The sequence below is a fragment of the Eubalaena glacialis genome, chromosome 6 (genome assembly GCF_028564815.1).
Source record: "Eubalaena glacialis isolate mEubGla1 chromosome 6, mEubGla1.1.hap2.+ XY, whole genome shotgun sequence".
Taxonomy (NCBI): Eukaryota; Metazoa; Chordata; class Mammalia; order Artiodactyla; family Balaenidae; genus Eubalaena; species Eubalaena glacialis.
Window position 1 is genome coordinate 111486779 of NC_083721.1, and position 19149 is coordinate 111505927.

Here is a 19149-nt window from a genome sequence, read left to right on the forward strand (position 1 = left end):
TAGCCACTTCGAGCAGGGTTTGTCCGTAGAGGAGTCGGCTCGGTCTCCAGGACGCGAATAATCACAAACTCCCCGGGGCAGGGAGCTTGGTGAAGACCCAGGCTCAGCTCTGGCCGCGGGCCCGGAAGCCCCTGAAAGGAGCTGCGCGCGCCTGAGAAACTGTAAAGGACCCTGACTCGGCAGGGTTGTGAAGCCAGGATGCCAGGCTACAAGGTTTCGGGGTAGCAGGGATGTAGGACTGGGATACGGGGTCAGGATACGGAACTGGGGTCCCGGGCGCCTGATGCAGGGCAGGGTTGCCGGGCAGCAATGCGGGGCCGAGCAGTTGCGCTGCACCCTGACGCCCGGCGAGGACATAGGGTCGGATGCCAAGTCGGGATACCCTATTGACTCCAGGAGTCGCGCACTTGTCAGTTTCCTCTTGACCACGCCCCGGCGGAATAAGTCCAGCTCCCTAGTGTTTAAGTAAGCCGTGACACCAACGCAAAATCCACGCCTAATTAAATTAATTATGGATTCTTGTCATCCTGAATTAATGGCCAAGAGCGCAGGCGGCCGAGATATCTGAAAACCCGGACTGTCTGCCTCTTCTTCCCACTCCCTCTGGTCCCCCTTCGCTGTCCTCACTCACACTCCAGCCCCAGCCAGCCTGGACTCCAGCCTTAATCAATCTCAATCTCTCTCTTTCTCTCCCTCTCTCCCCCTCCCTCCCTCCCTCCCTCTCTCCCTCTCTCCCTATCACCCCCACCTCCCAACCCCCACTCCCCCACCCCCAGGTAGTGGCGCGGGTGCTTCCCGGGAAGGGTCTCCCTCCGAGTTGCGAAGGGGAGGTAATTTACTCAGAACAAGGGGCCGCCTTTGCGAAGTATAAATAGTGAGACTTCAAGCGCTGCGTTGCTATCAGATCTGAACTCTCCGCAGGAAGAATTGTCAAAGATCTTAACATTGAACAAGCGCGCTCCGGCAGGGAAGCATCAGTTCCCATTTCCCTCCCGCGGCCCCCGCCCCTTCCCTCTTCCTCTTCTTCCTCCTCCTCCTCCTCCTTCACCTCCTCCTCCTCTTCTTACTTCTTTTTCTCCTTCTACTTCTCCTCCTCTTTCTTCTTTCTTCTCTTCTTTTTCTTCTTCTTCCTCCTCCTCCCACTCCTCCCCCACCCCCTGTCCCATTGATGTGTTATTATTGGGGGGGCTGGAGCAGTAAAAAAAGAAGAAGGAAAAAAAGAGCTGGGCTCGGCTGGGAGACGTTGAGCGCGGGGCTGACGGGCATTGGCGGCGATGGAAGAACTTACGGCGTTCGTCTCGAAGTCTTTTGACCAGAAAGTGAAGGAGAAGAAGGAGGCTATCACGTACCGGGAGGTGCTGGAGAGCGGGCCGCTGCGCGGGGCCAAGGAGCCGGCCGGCTGCGCGGAGCCGGGCCGTGACGACCGCAGCAGTCCCGCAGTCCGGGCGGCCGGCGGAGGCGGCGGCGGCGGAGGCGGAGGAGGCGGAGGCGGAGGAGGTGGAGGAGGTGCAGGAGGAGGAGGAGCGGGCGGAGGAGCTGGAGGAGGGCGCTCTCCCGTCCGGGAGCTGGACATGGGCGCCGCCGAGAGAAGCAGGGAGCCGGGCAGCCCGCGGCTCACCGAGGGTAACGGCCTGACCCCCGGCCGCGGTTCCCCTTCCCGCCTTCCTGACTCCTTTCGGGCGGGAGAGGACACCAAGGCCCAGCGGGGAGGGGGGCGGGACGCGGAGAGGGCTCTTGGACCCCAGCTTGGGAAGGTAGAGTGAGGATGGAGGGGTGGGAGTCCGGTGGTGTGCACGGTCGTGGGTGGGGTCCGAATGTGTGTGCGGGGAGGAGGTGGGGGGCGTGTGGGGTTTGCGCGCGCCCTTCTCAGATGCTCCCGCTACTCCCATTCCACCGAAACGCATTTTCACCAACGGGAGGATGGGCCCGCAGCCCAGACGGCCCGCAGGCGGATGGGGAAGTTCGCTGGGCCGGGCTGCGAAAGGGGGTGCTGGCAGTAGCTGGGCCGGGCGGCGGGATTACAGTTAGCATCTAGCGCCGAGTTTGCGGGAGCCCCTTTCCTGGGCCCGAGAAAAAAAAGGAAAAGAGAGAAAGGGGACAGAGATACAGAGACAGAGAGATTGATTGGGATTTCACCCTGGAGTCGCCCCGGGTTTCGTGCTGCCGCTAACTCCGCTAAGACCCTGGCTCGCTGGAATTTAGGGCCCCAAACTTCCCATTTTCTTTGAGCTATGAAGGTAGAATGAGACCAAGGCAGACTAAGGTTCAGGCTGTGCGCTGTTTCTTTCCGGAGATGCGTTAGGCTCCTTTTTTGTTTGTTTGTTTGTTTGTTTTTCGACATTTTACTGCGCCGCATCATCCAGTACTCTGATTTTGTGGTGGGATAATCCTTTGGTGCCAGGAAAGTGTTAGGAAAAGGCTTTTTCTAAATGGTGGAGCGTCCTGTACCAATTCAAAGGAGTTCAACAATAAAATTAATTTGGCACTTGGTGCCTGCAGTAACTAGTGTGCTGCCATATTTTTCCAATTAAGAAAATATGTGGCATGCTTAGAATCACATATTTAAGCAAGCAATTAAGTCGTTTATAACACAGTCTGTTCTTGTTTAGGCCAATAAGTGGAAATTTGGGGGCGAAATACAGATTACATTAAGTCTGTTAATCAACTGTAAATGTGGACATCTTTCTCTTTGAAGCCCCAAAAGTTTGAGAGGCTTCCACTGTGGATGGCACGAAATAAACAAAGCCAAAGGCAGAATCTGAAAGATGTGTTTTCGTATTTAAATTTCATTGCAATATCTGTGGAAATATTTTCCTATTAACTTGGCTTCAGTTTGTGCTATAATGTATCCACTTCTTCCCTGAGGAAGGACAAACGTCCACAACACGAACTTTGAGAAGTAGATATGCAGGAAACACTTAAGATCACAGTAACTAAAATGCCAAGCTGGGCTGAGTTCTAGAGGTTCTTCTCCCAGACGGGGTACCAAGTACTCCTAAATTTGGAAAGTGGTAGCGTAACTGTCAGGCGGTCCAGTGCACCCTCCCGGGCCTGAGTCCCCAGCTCCAGGCCCTGGGTACACCAGCAGGACCCCCGCGAAGTTAAGGTCTGAACCGTGGGCAAACAAAGTCCTGGGATTGTTGATTTCCAAGCTCAGGGCAAATATTAATTTGTCTGCAGGCCGGCTCTTCTGGAAATGATTTTTAACACCCATGCTGATCGGGATTCTGGGCTGGGAAGAACTGCAAACAGCCTCGATTATCCAAACTCAGCTTTTGCACCTTAAAAACCCAAGTCTCCGACTCAGGCGCAGAGGATGAAGGTTCCAGAGGGCAGCTTATGTTGATACCGGCTCCCCTGATCACGGTCCCTTGGCCTAAATATATATATATAGCCACATCCCTCTGGTGTCCCTGTATGCTCACACTCGTGGAGCTCCTGTTTTTAAAGGGAGGAGAAGGAAGGACAGGAAAGTGGCAACGGATGTGTGCAAACCTAGAGCAGAAAAATGCATATTTTATTAAACATCCGAGCTGCTGGACGCATGAAAAGGCTTTGAGCAACCAATAGAAACCGAGGATCCCCAATGTTCCGCTTGAACCTGTTGATCTCTATGGGTTTAAGCGTTCAGGGTCGCGTCTGCCTTTCCAATGGGGAGGGAGAAAGGAGCGAAAGAGACAGCAGTCTGTTTCGCTGGCTCCCCGAAGCTGGTTTTCCGCCTCTCGGCCTTCCGGCCGGGTGTGGGCAGCGAGCCCTCCAGGCCGCCAACATGGCGTGGGCGCCTCTGCTCAGGCGACTGGGATTCGGCAGGGGGGACAGGGACTGCCTGACTGTCCGTGGGCCGTCCGCGGGATTTGGCCCAAGCCCTGGGTCCGCACAGAGCGCCCGGGAAAGTGGCTCCCAGTGCCATACGGCACCAGGGTCTTGTCCTCCGGCTGTGACCCTTCAGCCCAATTGTTCCCAAATTAGACCAGCAAGTTTGAGAGAGACAAGAGAGCCGGCGGCGGCCACTGCTGGCCTGACTACGGCCCAGCACGCTGGGAATGGCCGGTGTAAGAGGCCAGTCCGTGGCCTCGCCGCGCTGTCCTGCCGGGATCTCGTTCTGTGACCCGCCCGGTGCGGCGCTTTTGATTTCTGTGCGCGAGTGGGGGAGAGTGAATGCAAGAGAGGGTGAGTGGAATTGATTTGGTGTTCTCGGGGGAGGGCAGGGGACTGTGGGCTGAATAGTGAGGAGGTGAGCTGAGGCCACAGTTGCAAAAGGGATGGGTGGGTGAATGCCCACCTTGCCCGCGGGCGGCCGCCCAGAGTTGATCTTTTCGCGTCTCCAGGATCCTCTTCCTCGCAGCCGGGTGAGGAACTGGACAGGAACTCCGGGAGGGGGCAGGATCCTCCATCCTTCTGGAGACAGATCTGGTAATGGCATTTGCTGTGTTGTTTTTGTCTGTGTGTGTGTGGGTGTTGCTGTGTGCGCGCGTGGACGTATGTGTGCGGTCCTGTTCGTGGTGCCCCCTCCAGTGTCCCCGGAGCCGAAGGATCGCAAAGAGGATGCGAAAGGGATGGAGGACGAAGGCCAGACCAAAATCAAGCAGAGGCGAAGTCGGACCAATTTCACCCTGGAACAACTCAACGAGCTGGAGAGGCTTTTTGACGAGACTCACTACCCGGACGCCTTTATGCGTGAAGAACTGAGCCAACGGCTGGGGCTGTCCGAGGCCCGAGTGCAGGTACCCGCCTGTGAGGAGGTCGCGGGGAGCAGAGGAGGCGCATGCCTGGGGTTGGAGAGTCGCCTGGGGTACACACGACGAGGGTGCGGGTTCAAATGTCTGGAGTGAGGTGAGAAGGGAAGCGATGTCTCTGTTAGAGGTCTTATGTTCCAAAGTAGATCTTGGTCTTAAAGCCTTCCCGTGCTCCCCTCCACCCCATCCCAACACATGTTCCCAGCAGAAGAAAGCTGTGCTGGGCTTGCTCCCAGAGTTTCTATAAACCACACCCCCGACCCTCGCCTCACGATGCCTTTAATGTGGTTTAATCCTAATGGGCCTACTTTTATAAGCCTTAAAAAAATCCCACAGAAAACGTTTTATCTTCTGGATGCCTTAAAAGTTACAACGAATATTTTGTTCGCCGGAGTTGGGTTTCCTTGAGGGTCTGCTCTGGGATCTAGGTTTGCCAAGCGGATATGCCAATTAGGTTTATAGATGTACAGACTATAAAGAAAATTAGCAACTGTTAAGTGCACAAATTTACAGTCTGCCGTTAGCGGTCGATCTCAAACTGTGTGTGAAATAGCAGAGAAATAAATGCGTTTGGTCACTCTTTGTTCTCTCACTTAACCAGGGAAGCGAACCTGAACCTACAGACACTTGATTTTAAAACAATCCACGTATCTTAATATTGACATTTCCAAAATCTGACCCCAGCAAGTGCCACACTCAATGGAGTTAGCACTGGAGCAGATTTTCTTTACTGGTTGTGGCGGTGAATGTAATGGGAAAAGTAGGCTTCAGGAGCACTTAAGGGGAAAAAATTATATACATACATGCATACATATCCTTTTAGTTTTATGGAAAACGAATTTAAATGTTTCAGGTTGTATTTCCACTCAAATAATAAAATAGGAGAAAATGATAGTCATTATTTGTTTGAACACATGGAGCAGTTTTAGGCCTGAACATCTGCAGCTGTTACAAAGTATCACTGTAACAGATACTCCCTAGGTCTCTGGGCTAGAGACCACCATCTGCAGCGAACTATGCAATTCTTATGGGGTTTCCCCGCGTCTTGTAATAGGATCAGGACAAAAACAGAGCAGTCACTTTAAAGGGGAAAAGTAATAATAGGCTGCCTTGGTCATCACAGCATCAACAGCAGAGCCTTCCTTGTTAAGCCTCTCCTACTTTGCTCTGTGCACTGAGATCTCTAGAGGCTTAGCAACCCCTTAAAGACATGATGATAATTATTACAGTTGTGAGCATTAGTATATCAGCTCCAACTCTTCTAGGGGAAAAAAGAGGCAAGAAGCCTCAGGCCATGTGAGGTACACAAAGGATGCCACCCTGGCATGAAATCTACCCTTCTACTACACTAAATGGCAGGGGAATTTTTGAAGATTTCCATTGACTGTGACACTTGCTTTCAAAAACAAGAAGAAAGCTCTGAAGCAATATTTTACTTTCATGTTTTTTAACATTAATTTATGAATCAGTCAATATGCTGTATTATTGGAATATAATGCTATATTATTGGAGTATAAAAGCAAGCTTTATTTGAATTTCTTAAAATCTGCCATACTGCCTCTAAAAGTTGGCAAGTTTATCTAAGAAGGTAATATCTGGGAGAAGATAGTATCCAGCAGTTACTTGATTCATATCCCACTCCCATTTCACAGAATGTTCTTCTTTTTTGCTCATAATAAGTGAACTTCATTGCTGGTATTTATTTTTTCATACTTTATTTAAATTTTGGTCTGTCTTCTGGACACTTCTCTACTACCCTAACTGCACCCAGTGGCTTTTTCTATAGAAGCAAATTAGATTATCATGATAATGGCACAATTATTCTGCTACCATGTTACACTCTGCTGCACAGAGGAACAGAGAAATTCTAAACTTCTTTGTAGTGAGGCTTTTATGACACTAATTACCTCTTCCCCCACTCTTATCCCCCCCACCCCCAGGAAAAAAAAAGCAAAAAACAGAGTCACTATTTGCTTCGGTGTTTGGTTTTTCTTGAAGATGAAACTAATTAATATTACAGGCTATTAATGAGCACATTCTTCTCAGGTCTTACTGGGTAAACATCTAAACCCATTATCACTTTAGTATCAGGTATCAGGGCGAGTTTTAGGCCTTGGGGATTCTAACTGTGGAAACATGAACCCGGGACTACAGTAATTTATCAAGAAACAACATATCTCGCAAAAGTATATGAAATCTTTCTATTTTGTCATTTATGTTTTTAACTTTGGAAATTAAGATTCTTGTATATAATTCAAAGATTGCTTGCTATATCTCCCAATCCTTGCCTAAAACATTACTCTGAGTCATAACATCCAGGTTTTATTTTTTCCTCCAATTTGTAGGTTTGGTTTCAAAATCGAAGAGCTAAATGTAGAAAACAAGAAAATCAACTGCATAAAGGTATGCTTCTCAGACAAAGAACATTTGATACTCTAAGTAAAAAGAATATTAGGGGATGTTGTTATTATGAAGACAGAAAAGAACCTTGTCAAATATAACTATGGTCCTTATTTAAAAATCTGCTCCGAAGGCAGTTAATGAGAGTCCTAAAGTTTGGGAGTAAATTACATTGCTTTTAATTTTGGCAGCAGTTTAGGAAGATAACAGTACAATTCCAAAGGAAATAGTTCTGTCTTGGTACCATTTGGAACCTTGGAAAACAATGCTGGACATGTTAATCTCACTTTATTGTGTTTTGTTCCCCCATTTTTTGCAGGCGTCCTCATAGGGGCTGCCAGCCAATTTGAAGCTTGTAGAGTAGCACCGTACGTCAATGTAGGTGCTTTAAGGATGCCATTTCAGCAGGCAAGTGCAGCCCAGTTTCAACCTGTTTTTAACTGTGAAAAGACCTGGATATTTGCTTGAATTGTTGAACATCCCCTGTCTCTGAGCCCCAATATAGGTGTCTATACAGTTAGAGAATCAATTTTCAGATGATATAGTGGACCTACTCCCCTTTAAAAACCTATACAGTGTCAGGGGCCTACATGCCTAGTCCCTTCTGTCCTCATGGGAAACCCACAGAGGCCTGAGGGCAGCAACTGGTCCTTTAAAAATGCACTAAAGATTGCACTTGGGGAGAGGAAGGAAAAGACTTCTGATTAAGATTTTGTCAGATCCAGTACAGAGGTTAGTCCTAAGGTGTTTCTAAGGCAACTTTCTAAATATTTTTCTAGGTGTTTTCTACCTCTTATTCACATTAAATGTCTCTGACTGAAGATAGATAGATAGATAAATAAATAAATAAATAAAAACACTCCCAGCTCAGACTTGATTTTTTAAAGCTGAAAAACTTCATATCTAGTAGAGAGGGAAGCACTGGTCTTCCCAGGGACACCTTGCGGCTGCAATCCATTTCTTAGCCATACAGAAACCTGTAAGACTATGTTTTAAAAGTACAGCCTGCAGCAATGATTTAATCCTGGGAAATCCCAGTGCTCTGAACTCCCCATTCTCCAAGCCTAAGGGTGCAATCCTTTCCCAACCAGTGCCTGACCTTCCCCATGGCCAGGCCCCCTGCTCCGTAGGACTGTGAAGTCATGAATTAACTCTCAGATACCAGTGTCCTGGTCAGGGGAGACACCTGGCTGCACCTGTGTATTGAGGGTTAGTATTAGGCAGATCTTAGCTCTCCTGGCACCACTGGATTCTGGTATCCTGATGCTAGGCTTTTGAAGCAAGAGAGAATGACTGGAGAGAGAGGGGAATCTTAAAAGGAGACCCTTACTACTCAGAAGGTGATCTCCTAGTCTGCAGCATCGGCATCAGCTGGGAGATTGTTAGAAATGCAGAATCTCTGGCCCTACACTAGACCTTCTGAATCAGAATCCACATTTTAACAAGATCCCAAGGTAATTTTAATAGCAGTAAATGTTAGAAGTACTAACAATTGTGCCAGTTGTGATGAAGATGCAATAACTTCCTAGGTGACATTTTAAAAGTTTTGTAATTTGCTTAATGGTACTTCAGTGCTTTAGTAGCGGGGTAAAAGGTGTATGACAGCATCAAGAGAGGAGGGTAATAACCCTCACCCCATCGTCTGTCCAATATACATTGTTATTTTCAGGAGGGTGATGTATTAGCACAATAGCAATGTCGCCCTCTGACGGACCCAGCTCCCGAGGGGGCGGCCACAATTCCTGCAGACGGGAGTCCCTGGGACTCAAGGGGATAGGCCACACTGAGCCAGTTGCAGAGACTCAGGGGCACTGGAATATCCCTGTGGCGCCCCAGATTCAGTAACAGACTGATAAGGTCAGCCAAATGCCCCTTTCCCGTCCCCTGCCCCAGCTTTCCCCGAGCTAAGCTGGACGCCGTTAATGCTCTGTTTCTATTCTGTTGTCACCCTAGGATAGTCATTGCAACGTGACGCCCTTGTCCTTTCAGGTTCAGGCGCAGCTGCAGCTGGACAGCGCCGTGGCGCACGCGCACCACCACCTGCACCCGCACCTGGCCGCGCACGCGCCCTACATGATGTTCCCCGCGCCGCCCTTCGGACTGCCGCTCGCCACGCTGGCCGCGGACTCAGCTTCTGCCGCCTCCGTCGTGGCTGCCGCAGCTGCCGCCAAGACTACCAGCAAGAACTCCAGCATCGCGGATCTCAGACTGAAAGCCAAAAAGCACGCGGCCGCCTTGGGTCTGTGATGCCAACGCCAGCGCCAACGTCGCGCCTGCAGCACGGCGCGCAGCCTGCACGCCCTCCGAGCCCCGCTGCTTCTCCGTTACCTGCTCCGGACCTCGGGAGCCGAGCCTGTTTCCACCCGGCTGATCGCCCCTTGCCCCATTCCGCATCCCGGACTCGGAGGGCGTGACCTGGGATCCCAAGAGGGGCACCAGCTCCGTGGCTCCTGACCATTCACCTACCCAAGGGCCTAGAATTTGGCTTTGTAGGGCTGGGTTTGGGAGGTCTGGAGAGAGACTGGACAAGGGAGTGCTGGGACAGCGGAGTGTGGCTCACGGCAAAACTGCAACGATGGACTCTTGCGTAGAAATAAAAATCTTGTTAATAAAAAATGAGGGGAAAAAAGGTAGAAAAGACAAACCAGAGAGAAATAGAGAAAGGGAACTTATTGCTATTCGTCAGAAGCTGAAATCGGAGAGAGAACCAAGGAACAAAAAAGAAAAAAATTTTAAAGTATTTTGTACATTAAAAAATATGGAAAAAGAACCTGGACGAATCTCGAGAGAATTGGGGCGGGGGTGGGGGTGGGGGAGTTACCAACTTAAAGTGTATGTTTTTTAAAATGGGCTAAGAAGGCAAAACAGAAGGAAGAGGTATACTTATTTAAAGAATTAAGATGAAAAAATTGTACGCAGCTGGGAAGTTCACAGGTTTTGAAACTGACCTTTTTCTGCGAAGTTCACTTTAATACAAGAAATTTGATAAGAGAGGCGGGCCTCCTTTTACGTTGAATCAGGTGCTTTGAGTTAAAAACCACCACGTATGGAAGAGCAAGAAGAGGGAAGACAGTATAAAAACGAGGAGAGAAAAAAAATATTAATACAAAACTGATACCACAGACAGTGATTTCTCTGAGAAAATTATTATGGCAGAACTGTCCAGACTGCTGACAGTAAATTCCGGTTTGCATGTTACTTGTATTCCATTGATGGTGTCTCCCCCACTCCCCGCTTTACTCACATGCACTTAACTCCATTTTCATTTCCAGTATAAAAACAATACCCAAAGCATCTGGACATTGATATATATATTTCTATGTATATTTATTTTTGTCCCGTCTTTAATCCTGGGGGACAAAAGAAAAAAGTCTGAAGAGCAAAAAAGTTACACTCTGATTGTCCCAAGACAACAGAGGCAGGTAGAAAATGTGGGCAAAGGAAAAAGAAAAGATAAATGAAACGGTGAAGGTACAGCGCCTCACGTGGTGCCTGATACATAGTGGGCGCTCAGTGTTAGTCCCCTCTCCTCCCCCTTTTCTTGTATTCCCTCTTGCAGATTTCCTAAAGTCCTATTTGAGGACCGTGCTTTATTTCCCCCTCTCTGTCCCATCACACTCACTTTAAACAACACCCAGATAGATACAGGCACTAAGTTTGTGTAAAATATGTTGATAAACACGAACAAAGTTTATTTTGGCTATAACGTGTGAACTGATAGTTGACTTTCAACATTTGCATTTTATCTCACAAGGGTGTATATTCAAGTAATATTTTTGTTTGTCTCAATTCATGTAGCTATTTAAACTGGGATACCCTGGACTAAGCAATCTGTATCCCAATTCTCTAAAAAAAAGTCTCCTTAGTTTTTTTTTTGTTTTTTTTTTTTAATCCCTTATACAAGAACGAGGAAAAGCTCTTTTAGCTGAACTTTGGTATGCGGTTGAGCTTTGTAACTGTTTGTTCTCCATGAAAACAAAATTATTTATATTTGCCATATTTTTTCTAGTGTATTAAGTTATTTTAAACAAAAGAAGATTCTGTTATTTCATGACGTGTTGTCGGTACAAAATGTTTCGGTCTCACCTCTGTTAAACCTTTTAAATAAGTGCCAAGTTATTAATTGAAGACACTTTGCGATCAATTGAATGAAAATAGTATTGTTTCATTTGATGGGGTTCGCGTCATCTTTGTTCCTGTTACTATTAAACTATCCGGGATAGTCTTTCTTTCTTCCTTTTTGATGAATGTGTCTCTCTCTCGACTATACCAGCTTGGAAAAGCGCTTGCCTCTTCTCCTATGTGCAGCAATCAAGGGACCGGACCGTGAGAATGGTGGCTCTGTGGCTCTCGGAAGCCCTGAGAGAAAATGCCCCCCGCCCGCCCCATTTTATCCACCCAGCACAGAAACCGGATTGATTTTACACCAAATCAATAAAGGAACAGATAACATGTAGAATAGCATAGAATAACCCCCTTCCCCAAGACGGACTCTCGTTCTTCATTCTGCTGTACTTTCGCCTTTTAAGTTCATTTGGGGAACATTTTAGGGAGGAAGGAAAGCGTGGTCACGCGGTGCGAAATCCACCTGGGTTAATTGTGGCAAGACAGACACTTGGACCCAGGTCGCCGACCCTCCCCGGAGTCGGTGGCGGTTTGGGAGTGAGATAAGAGCCGCGAAGCGGGACGGTGGTGCCGGGGAGAGCGGGTCCCCCGCCTCCCACTTCAGTTTAGCGCTTTGGCCCAAACAGATTTTTCGTTCGTTAAATTTAGGGAAAGGTAGAAGCTAGGATCGTGTTTAGGAAAAGCCGGTCTTAGCCGTCCTCCCGATACCGAGGAGCCCCTCCCTCCCTCCCTCCTCCTCCCGTGCCCTCTCCCGGAAGAAATCCTGCCTACTAAGCCCGAAGCCTCTGCCTGTTTGCGGGTGGGTACAGACTGTGAAGACCCGGGACAGGACCTGACCTTCCCTTCCCTTCCCTCTCGGACTCTTGGGATAGGGGACACCCTCCGCCAAAATTGAGGGTGTCCCGAGTGTCCCCTGGGGCACCCTAGGGGGCGGAGGATGCGTAGAGGAGACCCTCCCTGCGACAAAGCCCCGTATCCTCGGGCCTTGCTCCCTCCTCCCCAACCCGGCCCTCTCCCGGGTTGAGCTCGCACTCAAAGCTGTTCCTCCGCGTAGACGTGGGTGATATGTTTATTTTCATCTTTTAGTCTTCAAAGACCACAGAACAGGACTTGGGCCGTATTCAGAGCTCAGGCCTTGCGGGTCTTCTACTTGACAAGCGTCCCTAGTTTTCATAATAAACATCTGCTTGGGGGCGGGGTGTGCTTTGAAGCCGCCGCGCCGCGCCTCCCGCCTGGGCCGGTGGCCTCCGGCTGGCTCCCGTCGGCGCCGGGGTCCAGGGTCCGAACGGGCAGGCTCCAAGCCCCAACCCTAATCCAGCCCCCGACACGGGCTCGGACGTTTCCCCGGACACCCCGAGGGAGGTCGCAGGTCACGGGAGAACTTGGGGCCGGGGGTTGGCGGTTCCGTCCGGGGCCCAGCCAAGGGCGCGGCCGACGCGGAGCCCAGCCTGTCCCCGCAGCTGAGCTCGGGGAGCCTGAGGTCAAAGGAGGCGTTGCGTCCGGGCCCAGGCCGGCCGGGCGCCAGGCACCAGCGAAGGGGCGCGGCAGCGCGGCCTACGTCGGCTGGAACGTTACCGGCAGCCGAAGCCGGCTGGGCTGGGCGCGGAGCCCGCGGGGATGGGGTCCTGGCGGGAGCGCGGATGGCAGAGGAGCCCGCGGACGCAGCCCGGCAGGGCGAGAAGAAGGAAGGCCAAAGTTTCTCCGCCCCGTCGGCGGTACCTGAGCCAGGCGCGGTCGGTGAGACCGGCGTCAGGGCCGCCCGCGGCGTCCTCGCCTCCTCCCGAGTCCGCTCTCCCGAGACTCAGCGAGGACCAAGGCCGCCTTTCCTTTCCCATCGGGGCCGGTCCCTCGGGGGTCCAGCCTCCCACAGGCGCCCGAGCAGAGCCCGCTTTCCCGGAGTGCCACGGCCACCCGGGCAGGCGCTTGGGTGTGTGAACAAGAGGTTCCAAAACCCGAGTTTCCAGAGCCACTCTGAGAAGTGGTCGGAGGAAAGCTTCACTTTAAATTCACATATGCCCCAACACGCATGTTGTTTTGGTCCAAACTCAATAATCGCAATAAATAATTAAAATTTCCCCCAGTTGTCCCCCAAATCTTTCAGGGTGTGCAAAGCCTTCCCAAGCTATAAAATCCCTGGGGAAAACTGCTTACTCAAAACATCATTAATGTTAAAGACCCTGTTATGCAGGAGGCCCATTGAGATCGGAGGCCTTAGCTTGAAGCTGAGCTGATAAATATGTATTTTGAGTTTTCCCCCAGATTTGTAACTTTTTAGATCCTCAGATGGTAATACTTTAGCATAATGCAATGCTCAAATTTCGGAACTATTTTGATTTCTGAAAAATGCCTTTTTGGCTTCGGTGACATGGGATCCTGTTATTTTTTCACAAATCAGTTTACATCATAAATTGCAAACATTTGCAATAAGATCTCAAGATTGTTTATTTTATGTAACCTCAAGCACTTGACTATGTTAAACACCAGTACAGAAAGTCTGTGAAATCAGTTTAATGTGTGTGAGGGAATTAAAGGATCACTCCTTTTCATCACACAAAAAAAGCATTTAAGATTGTTTTGATTGTCAGTCTCCCAATTTTTAAACAGTCTTACAATTGACTATTAATTTTAGAGTCATTCCGTGCAAAAATAATTACTAAAGTTATATCCTGCTTCAATTAAGTGTTTCTGGGCAGAAGAAAATGGTATTCTACATTGGGAAATGGGTGATTGTTTTCAATGTTATATTATTTTAAATTATTTTAGTTCAAATATAAATAAAGTCTGCTAATTCCAAGGGGGGGGGAAAAAGGCCTGCAATGGTTTCTTAACATGCTGTTAGAACAGTTAGTCAAAGTGCATTAAAGGAATGTCACAAAACCAGAAATAATAAATATGTCATTCTAATGAGAGCGTTAACTTATGGATAATTTATTCAAGGTAGTTTTTACATTTCACATGGAATCTCTTATTATGACCTGCCTGAGTACTGTGATACTTGTTCTTCAAAATCTAATTTATATAGGCTTGAGATATACATAATTCATAACTCCTGTTGATATATGTATACACACCACGAATTTTAAACCTTTACAATATGCTTGCATGTTTACTAGCATGTTTTCAAGACGACTGGAATAAAAACATAAAAAGTGTTAAACATTATATTGAAAGCATGTGTGAAGAAAAAGTAGTTGAAAATTAACAGTTAAAAAGGATTAGATAATTTTCAAGCTCAGATACAGAGTGAACACTGAAATATTTCAGACAGGGAACATTCTTGTATAAGAAATATGAAAATCTCCAAGAAAGACTTACAGATGTGAGCTTATAACACTTCTGATACCTAGGTAATCCTTTCATGTCTCTAATTCATAAAACAAAAAATCCTCAAGTCTTGGGGTATTTTGTTTTGGGTATTTTATGTGTCAATCAAGGTAACCATCGCATATGCCTTCAGTACAGGAAAATTTAGTATAGTACTTACGTAGAGTTCTATTGGCATGAAGAAAGGTTTTAGAATATAATCAAATAAATCACGTAGGAAGGAATAAACACACCTTTTTCCCCCTTGTTGAACAAAGGCTCACATGTCCTGAGTAAAGATCTTTGTAGATTCTTATTCAGGCAGAACAGAGCAGAATAAGTTAAGGGCATGGACTCTGGAGCCAGGCTTCCTGGATTCAAACCTCACTGCTGCCATTTACCAGTCCTGTGATTTTGGAGTAGTTCATCTCTCTGTGCCTCAGTTTCTTCATCTGTAAAATGCAGATAAAAACAGCATCTATTTTGTGGGGATGCGAGGAGGATTAAATAAGTTAATATTTGTAAAGCCCTAAGAACAGTGGCTTGCACTTATGTATACTACCACTATATGATATTTATTTTAATGCAAAGGCCAATAGGCATTAGTCCTTATAATAAAAACCTTAGAAGAAGAAAATAACAAAGTATGCAAGACAGGGAATAACTACTTCTCTGTTGTGGGCTAGAGGAAAACATTACCTACTAGTTTGTGATTCCAGCTAATTGCTTAGCCTCTGTGAGCCTCATCTGGATGATGTGGCAAATGTCACATTGCAGTTAGGGGCTTATCTATAAGAGCAATTTAGAGATTGCACAATGCCATATACATGACAGATAGTATTGTTACTCTGCCATGTGTGGCTAATAAGGTGAGATATCAGGCATGGCACTTTCCCTCAAGGGGCTTACCATTTTGGGGGAGATAGTTCATAAATACATATGATAGTGTTAGGGAGCATGTGCTAAATGCACTTGCTTAAAGGCGTTCAGACACATATGCGTCTGAATGGCCATACAACACATGTGGGGCCTGTTGCCCTCTTTTTGGAAACTGAACCTTCCTTGGAAATGAGTAGCCTTATAAAGAAATGGTGGAGCGACACCCAGAGGTTAAGAAGCACACTTTGTTGGAATAAATGCATACCATATGTTGCCGCAGTTTGTGTTCCACAGGACCATCTGCGTTTTCTTTGGCTGGCCAAGTTTGTAGAGCGTTAGCAGTGAAATGCTAAAAGACGCAAGGGCTGCTGACCAACGATCTTTAATAGCAGTTTGAAAACACATATAATACAAAAGAAGAAATGTTTGATTACTATTGTAAGGACATGTAAAATGAACAGTTGAGTCCTACTTACAGATATAATGAAGAGGGACTTCTTTCCAGTGGCTAAATTTAGATTTATGACGAAGTCTTGGCTCATATTTCACATAATATCTATTAAGAACTCAGAACACTTTTTACACATCTTAATTTGAGAGTCAGTGTGATGTCGCAGTATATGACTAATCTTTTTTTGAATATTAGCACTTTTATTTTTAATAACCAATAAGGATTTTGCTGGAGAGAAAGCTACTTGTCACTAATAAAGTAGGTTGAGTATATGACTAATCTTTAGAGGCAGATTTTCCTGAATTCAAATCTCAACTATATCACCTATTAATTGGATGTGAAGTTTCAGGTAATTTCTTAGCTTCCTAGAGCCTGGGTCCTCTTAGTGTCCTGTAACACACACCTTGCAGGTTGTGGGGATCAAATAAGATAAGACGTGCAAAGTGGCTGGCATACAGTAAGTGTCCACAAATGCACTTCTCTTCTCTACTTTTATTATTTGTCTTTCAAATTATTGTTACATACAGAGGATATGGAATTTACTTGTCTGTGTGACGAGAGACAGTGTTGTAAAATAGTAGGAGGTGGTGTGCATATTTATTTCACATCCTCAGTGTGAATATTGATTATGTGTGTGTATGCTGTGTGGCCTGGAGTTTGGAATAAAACTTTCTTCAAATCTTGCAAAGCTTTTTTTACATAGAATTTTTGAGGGACTATGACTTTAGAGCTGCTCCTTTGTATAGAATAGAAAGCGTGCTCTCTTTCTTCCTGACTCAAGGCGTTCTTAATGCAGAGGTTACCCAGAGTCCCTGACCTTCAGCCCCCTATATTCCGGAACGTCAGCATACAAATTGAGACCTGGCATTAAGTCTCAAATCACTTTGATATTAGATTGATTCTCCTTCCGTTTGCTTATTTATTGAATACATTTTTTTATGTTTCCGTGCTAAGGAAGAAGAAAATAAACTACCCTTAAAAACGATTTAAAAATTCTATCAACCTATCCAAAATTTCAGTACTCAGGCTACATTGTGTTTTGTATTAGGTTTACTGGCATTAGTGGTTTAAAATGTAATTACGTATCTTGTGGGCAAATATATTTATTTACTGAAATTCTCCCCTGTCAGCAGTTGTGTTTCTTTTAAGGTGTATATAGTTTCCATTAAAACTTAGTGTCACCTGATGCTCATTTAAAAGACTTGAGTACCCAGCCTGGGGGAGTTTTAGTTCCAGACCTCCTTCCAAAACTTTTTAGAAAGGTGACATTAGGTAAAACTAGCCAACAAAAGAAGGTTTGGAAAGAGAGAGGCTGGTCCTCCAATTTGCCTTGGGAGTAATAAGGAAGTGTGATAGACAGAATAAAGATACCTTCAAAGATATCCACTTTCTGATCGCTGCAACTTGTAAATAAGTTAGCTAATATGGCAAAGGGAATGAGATTGCAGTGGAATTAAGGTTGCTAATCAGCTGACCTTAAAATAGAGAAATTATCCTGGACTACTCGGGTGGGCCCACTGTATTAAAACGGTCTTTAAAAGTGGAAGAGGGAGGCCAAAGAGGAGACTCAGAGAGAGACGTGACTAAGAAAGAATGGTCAGAGAGATGCAACGTTGCTGGCTTTGAAGATGGAGAAGCCAAAGAGTGAAGGTGGCCTCTAGAAGCTGGAAAAGGCAAAGAAAGGGATTTTCCCCAGAGCTTCCAGAAGGAATGTAGCCCTGCCAACACCTAGATTTTAGCCCAGTAAAACCTGTGCTGGACTTCTAACCTATAGAATTGTGGGATAATCAATTTGTGTTGTTTTAAGCCACTACGTTTGTGGAAATGTGTTATAGCAGCAATAGGAAGTCAATACGGGAAGTTTCTGAGCTGTTTTTATGCATAAGAGACTCTGGTCATTTTTTAATGCCAGGGGGCCTTTTGAGTCTGGTCTGTAGCAAGAGTCCTCCAAAACTCAGGGCTGGGATGCTTTGCTATACACTAGAGTATGATCTTACTCAGGCATACAGATCTCCATATGCCATTCAGCAGAGTCCCCCACAAATCTCTTTTATTGTTATGAAATAAAGAAATAAAATAGAAATATTTCTTTCTATAAAAGAAATCTGCAAAATTGTGTATATTTCCTTTTTGAAAAGTAAGCCAGCTATTAAAATTCTTGTCCTGTTTTATTATCCTTGTCCTTATTGTTCCAATTTCTTCTTTGTCATCTTCTGCTTATTGTTGTTTACTTTTTAAAAAGCATTTAATGTAGGGGAAAGGACTGTTAGTTTCAAGCCCTGAAGTTCTTTGCTAATGCACTGAAAGGGGACAGCCAGAGCAATTTGAGCTTGTCTGTCAAGTTGGTCAAGGTGGAGAGTAATGTGGTCTGGGGTTCCCAGAGCCCATTGGACCTTTGACCTTTTCTGTTGAGACTATTGATCTAGGCTAGTAGTTAGCACCAGTTGTGCTGTTGGAGTTTTGTGCCTGTGTATATGATTCCTCACTGAGTACAAATGAAGCTCCGACTAACTCAGAGGGTATCTGGTTCTTTTTTAGTTTTCCAAGATCAGGGAGAGGAATTAGAATAGATGGGTCCTGACAGGCAGGGGGAGGATTCATTTCTGGAATGTTTGCAGTTGTATCAGCAACAAAGCAGTGGATCTGGGCACAGAGCTGATTCCATCTCTCACACTGTTAACTCTGCTCACCAGAGGGCTGAGCATGGAATCAGGTGGGGTTAGGAATTGCTGGATAACATTATGATTTCTAAGGTTAGTGGACCAGTGAGGTGGGTTTAGCCCAGTTCTACCTACTCTACCCCCGCCCTCAGTCCCCACCACCCTCAAATTTATCATCCCACCTAATAGGGTGCAGAATGAGATAGACAGTAGGTCAGTGGGCTGAATACATGAAGAAGCTTGGTTATGCTCTTTGGCTGACTGAAATGTAGGCTACAGAACAGGTGAGAAAATTTTCCCAAATACTCTCAATTCTTATGACCCTCTCCTTACCAGCTCTTCACAATTCAAGGGAGTTCTCTTTTTCTACCTATTCTATGAGAAGCACTCATGTTTTCATCTTGAGCAACTTCCCACCTCTTCCAGCTCCTTCTTCTGTCCTCTTCTTCTCTTCCAAGCCTAGTTGTACATAGCTCATTTACTCATTCACTCAACAGATATTTATTAAATTCCTACCATGTACTTTGGATTCTTTTCCCCTTTCTACTTTAACGTGTCAGACTCTTCTGCTTTCTCCTTGGAGTTTGACATTGTT

General features: G+C 46.5%; 1 protein-coding gene across 2 annotated transcripts; it reads left to right on the forward strand.

Moving 5' to 3' along the window:
• The first annotated feature begins 1274 nt into the window (after positions 1-1274).
• SHOX2 (SHOX homeobox 2) lies at positions 1275-9383 on the forward strand. 2 transcript variants are annotated; one of them, XM_061193509.1, is made up of 5 exons: positions 1275-1623; positions 4516-4724; positions 7082-7139; positions 7456-7544; positions 9090-9383. In XM_061193509.1, exons 1-5 carry the CDS (start codon positions 1275-1277, stop codon positions 9381-9383), a joined length of 999 nt encoding a protein of 332 aa, XP_061049492.1. The 2 variants fall into 2 exon arrangements, with proteins under 2 accessions (XP_061049492.1, XP_061049493.1); XM_061193510.1 differs by having other exon boundaries at positions 9126-9383.
• Positions 9384-19149: the final 9766 nt, after the last annotated feature.

Excerpts from the sequence above, each read along its gene's own strand:
- SHOX2 (XM_061193509.1), top strand. The coding sequence starts at position 1,275 with ATGGAAGAACTTACGGCGTTCGTCTCGAAGTCTTTTGACCAGAAAGTG. Across the intron at positions 1,624-4,515 it reads CAGCCCGCGGCTCACCGAGG|TGTCCCCGGAGCCGAAGGAT; the intron begins GTAACGGCCTGA and ends TGCCCCCTCCAG. Across the intron at positions 7,545-9,089 it reads TAAGGATGCCATTTCAGCAG|GATAGTCATTGCAACGTGAC; the intron begins GCAAGTGCAGCC and ends TTGTCACCCTAG.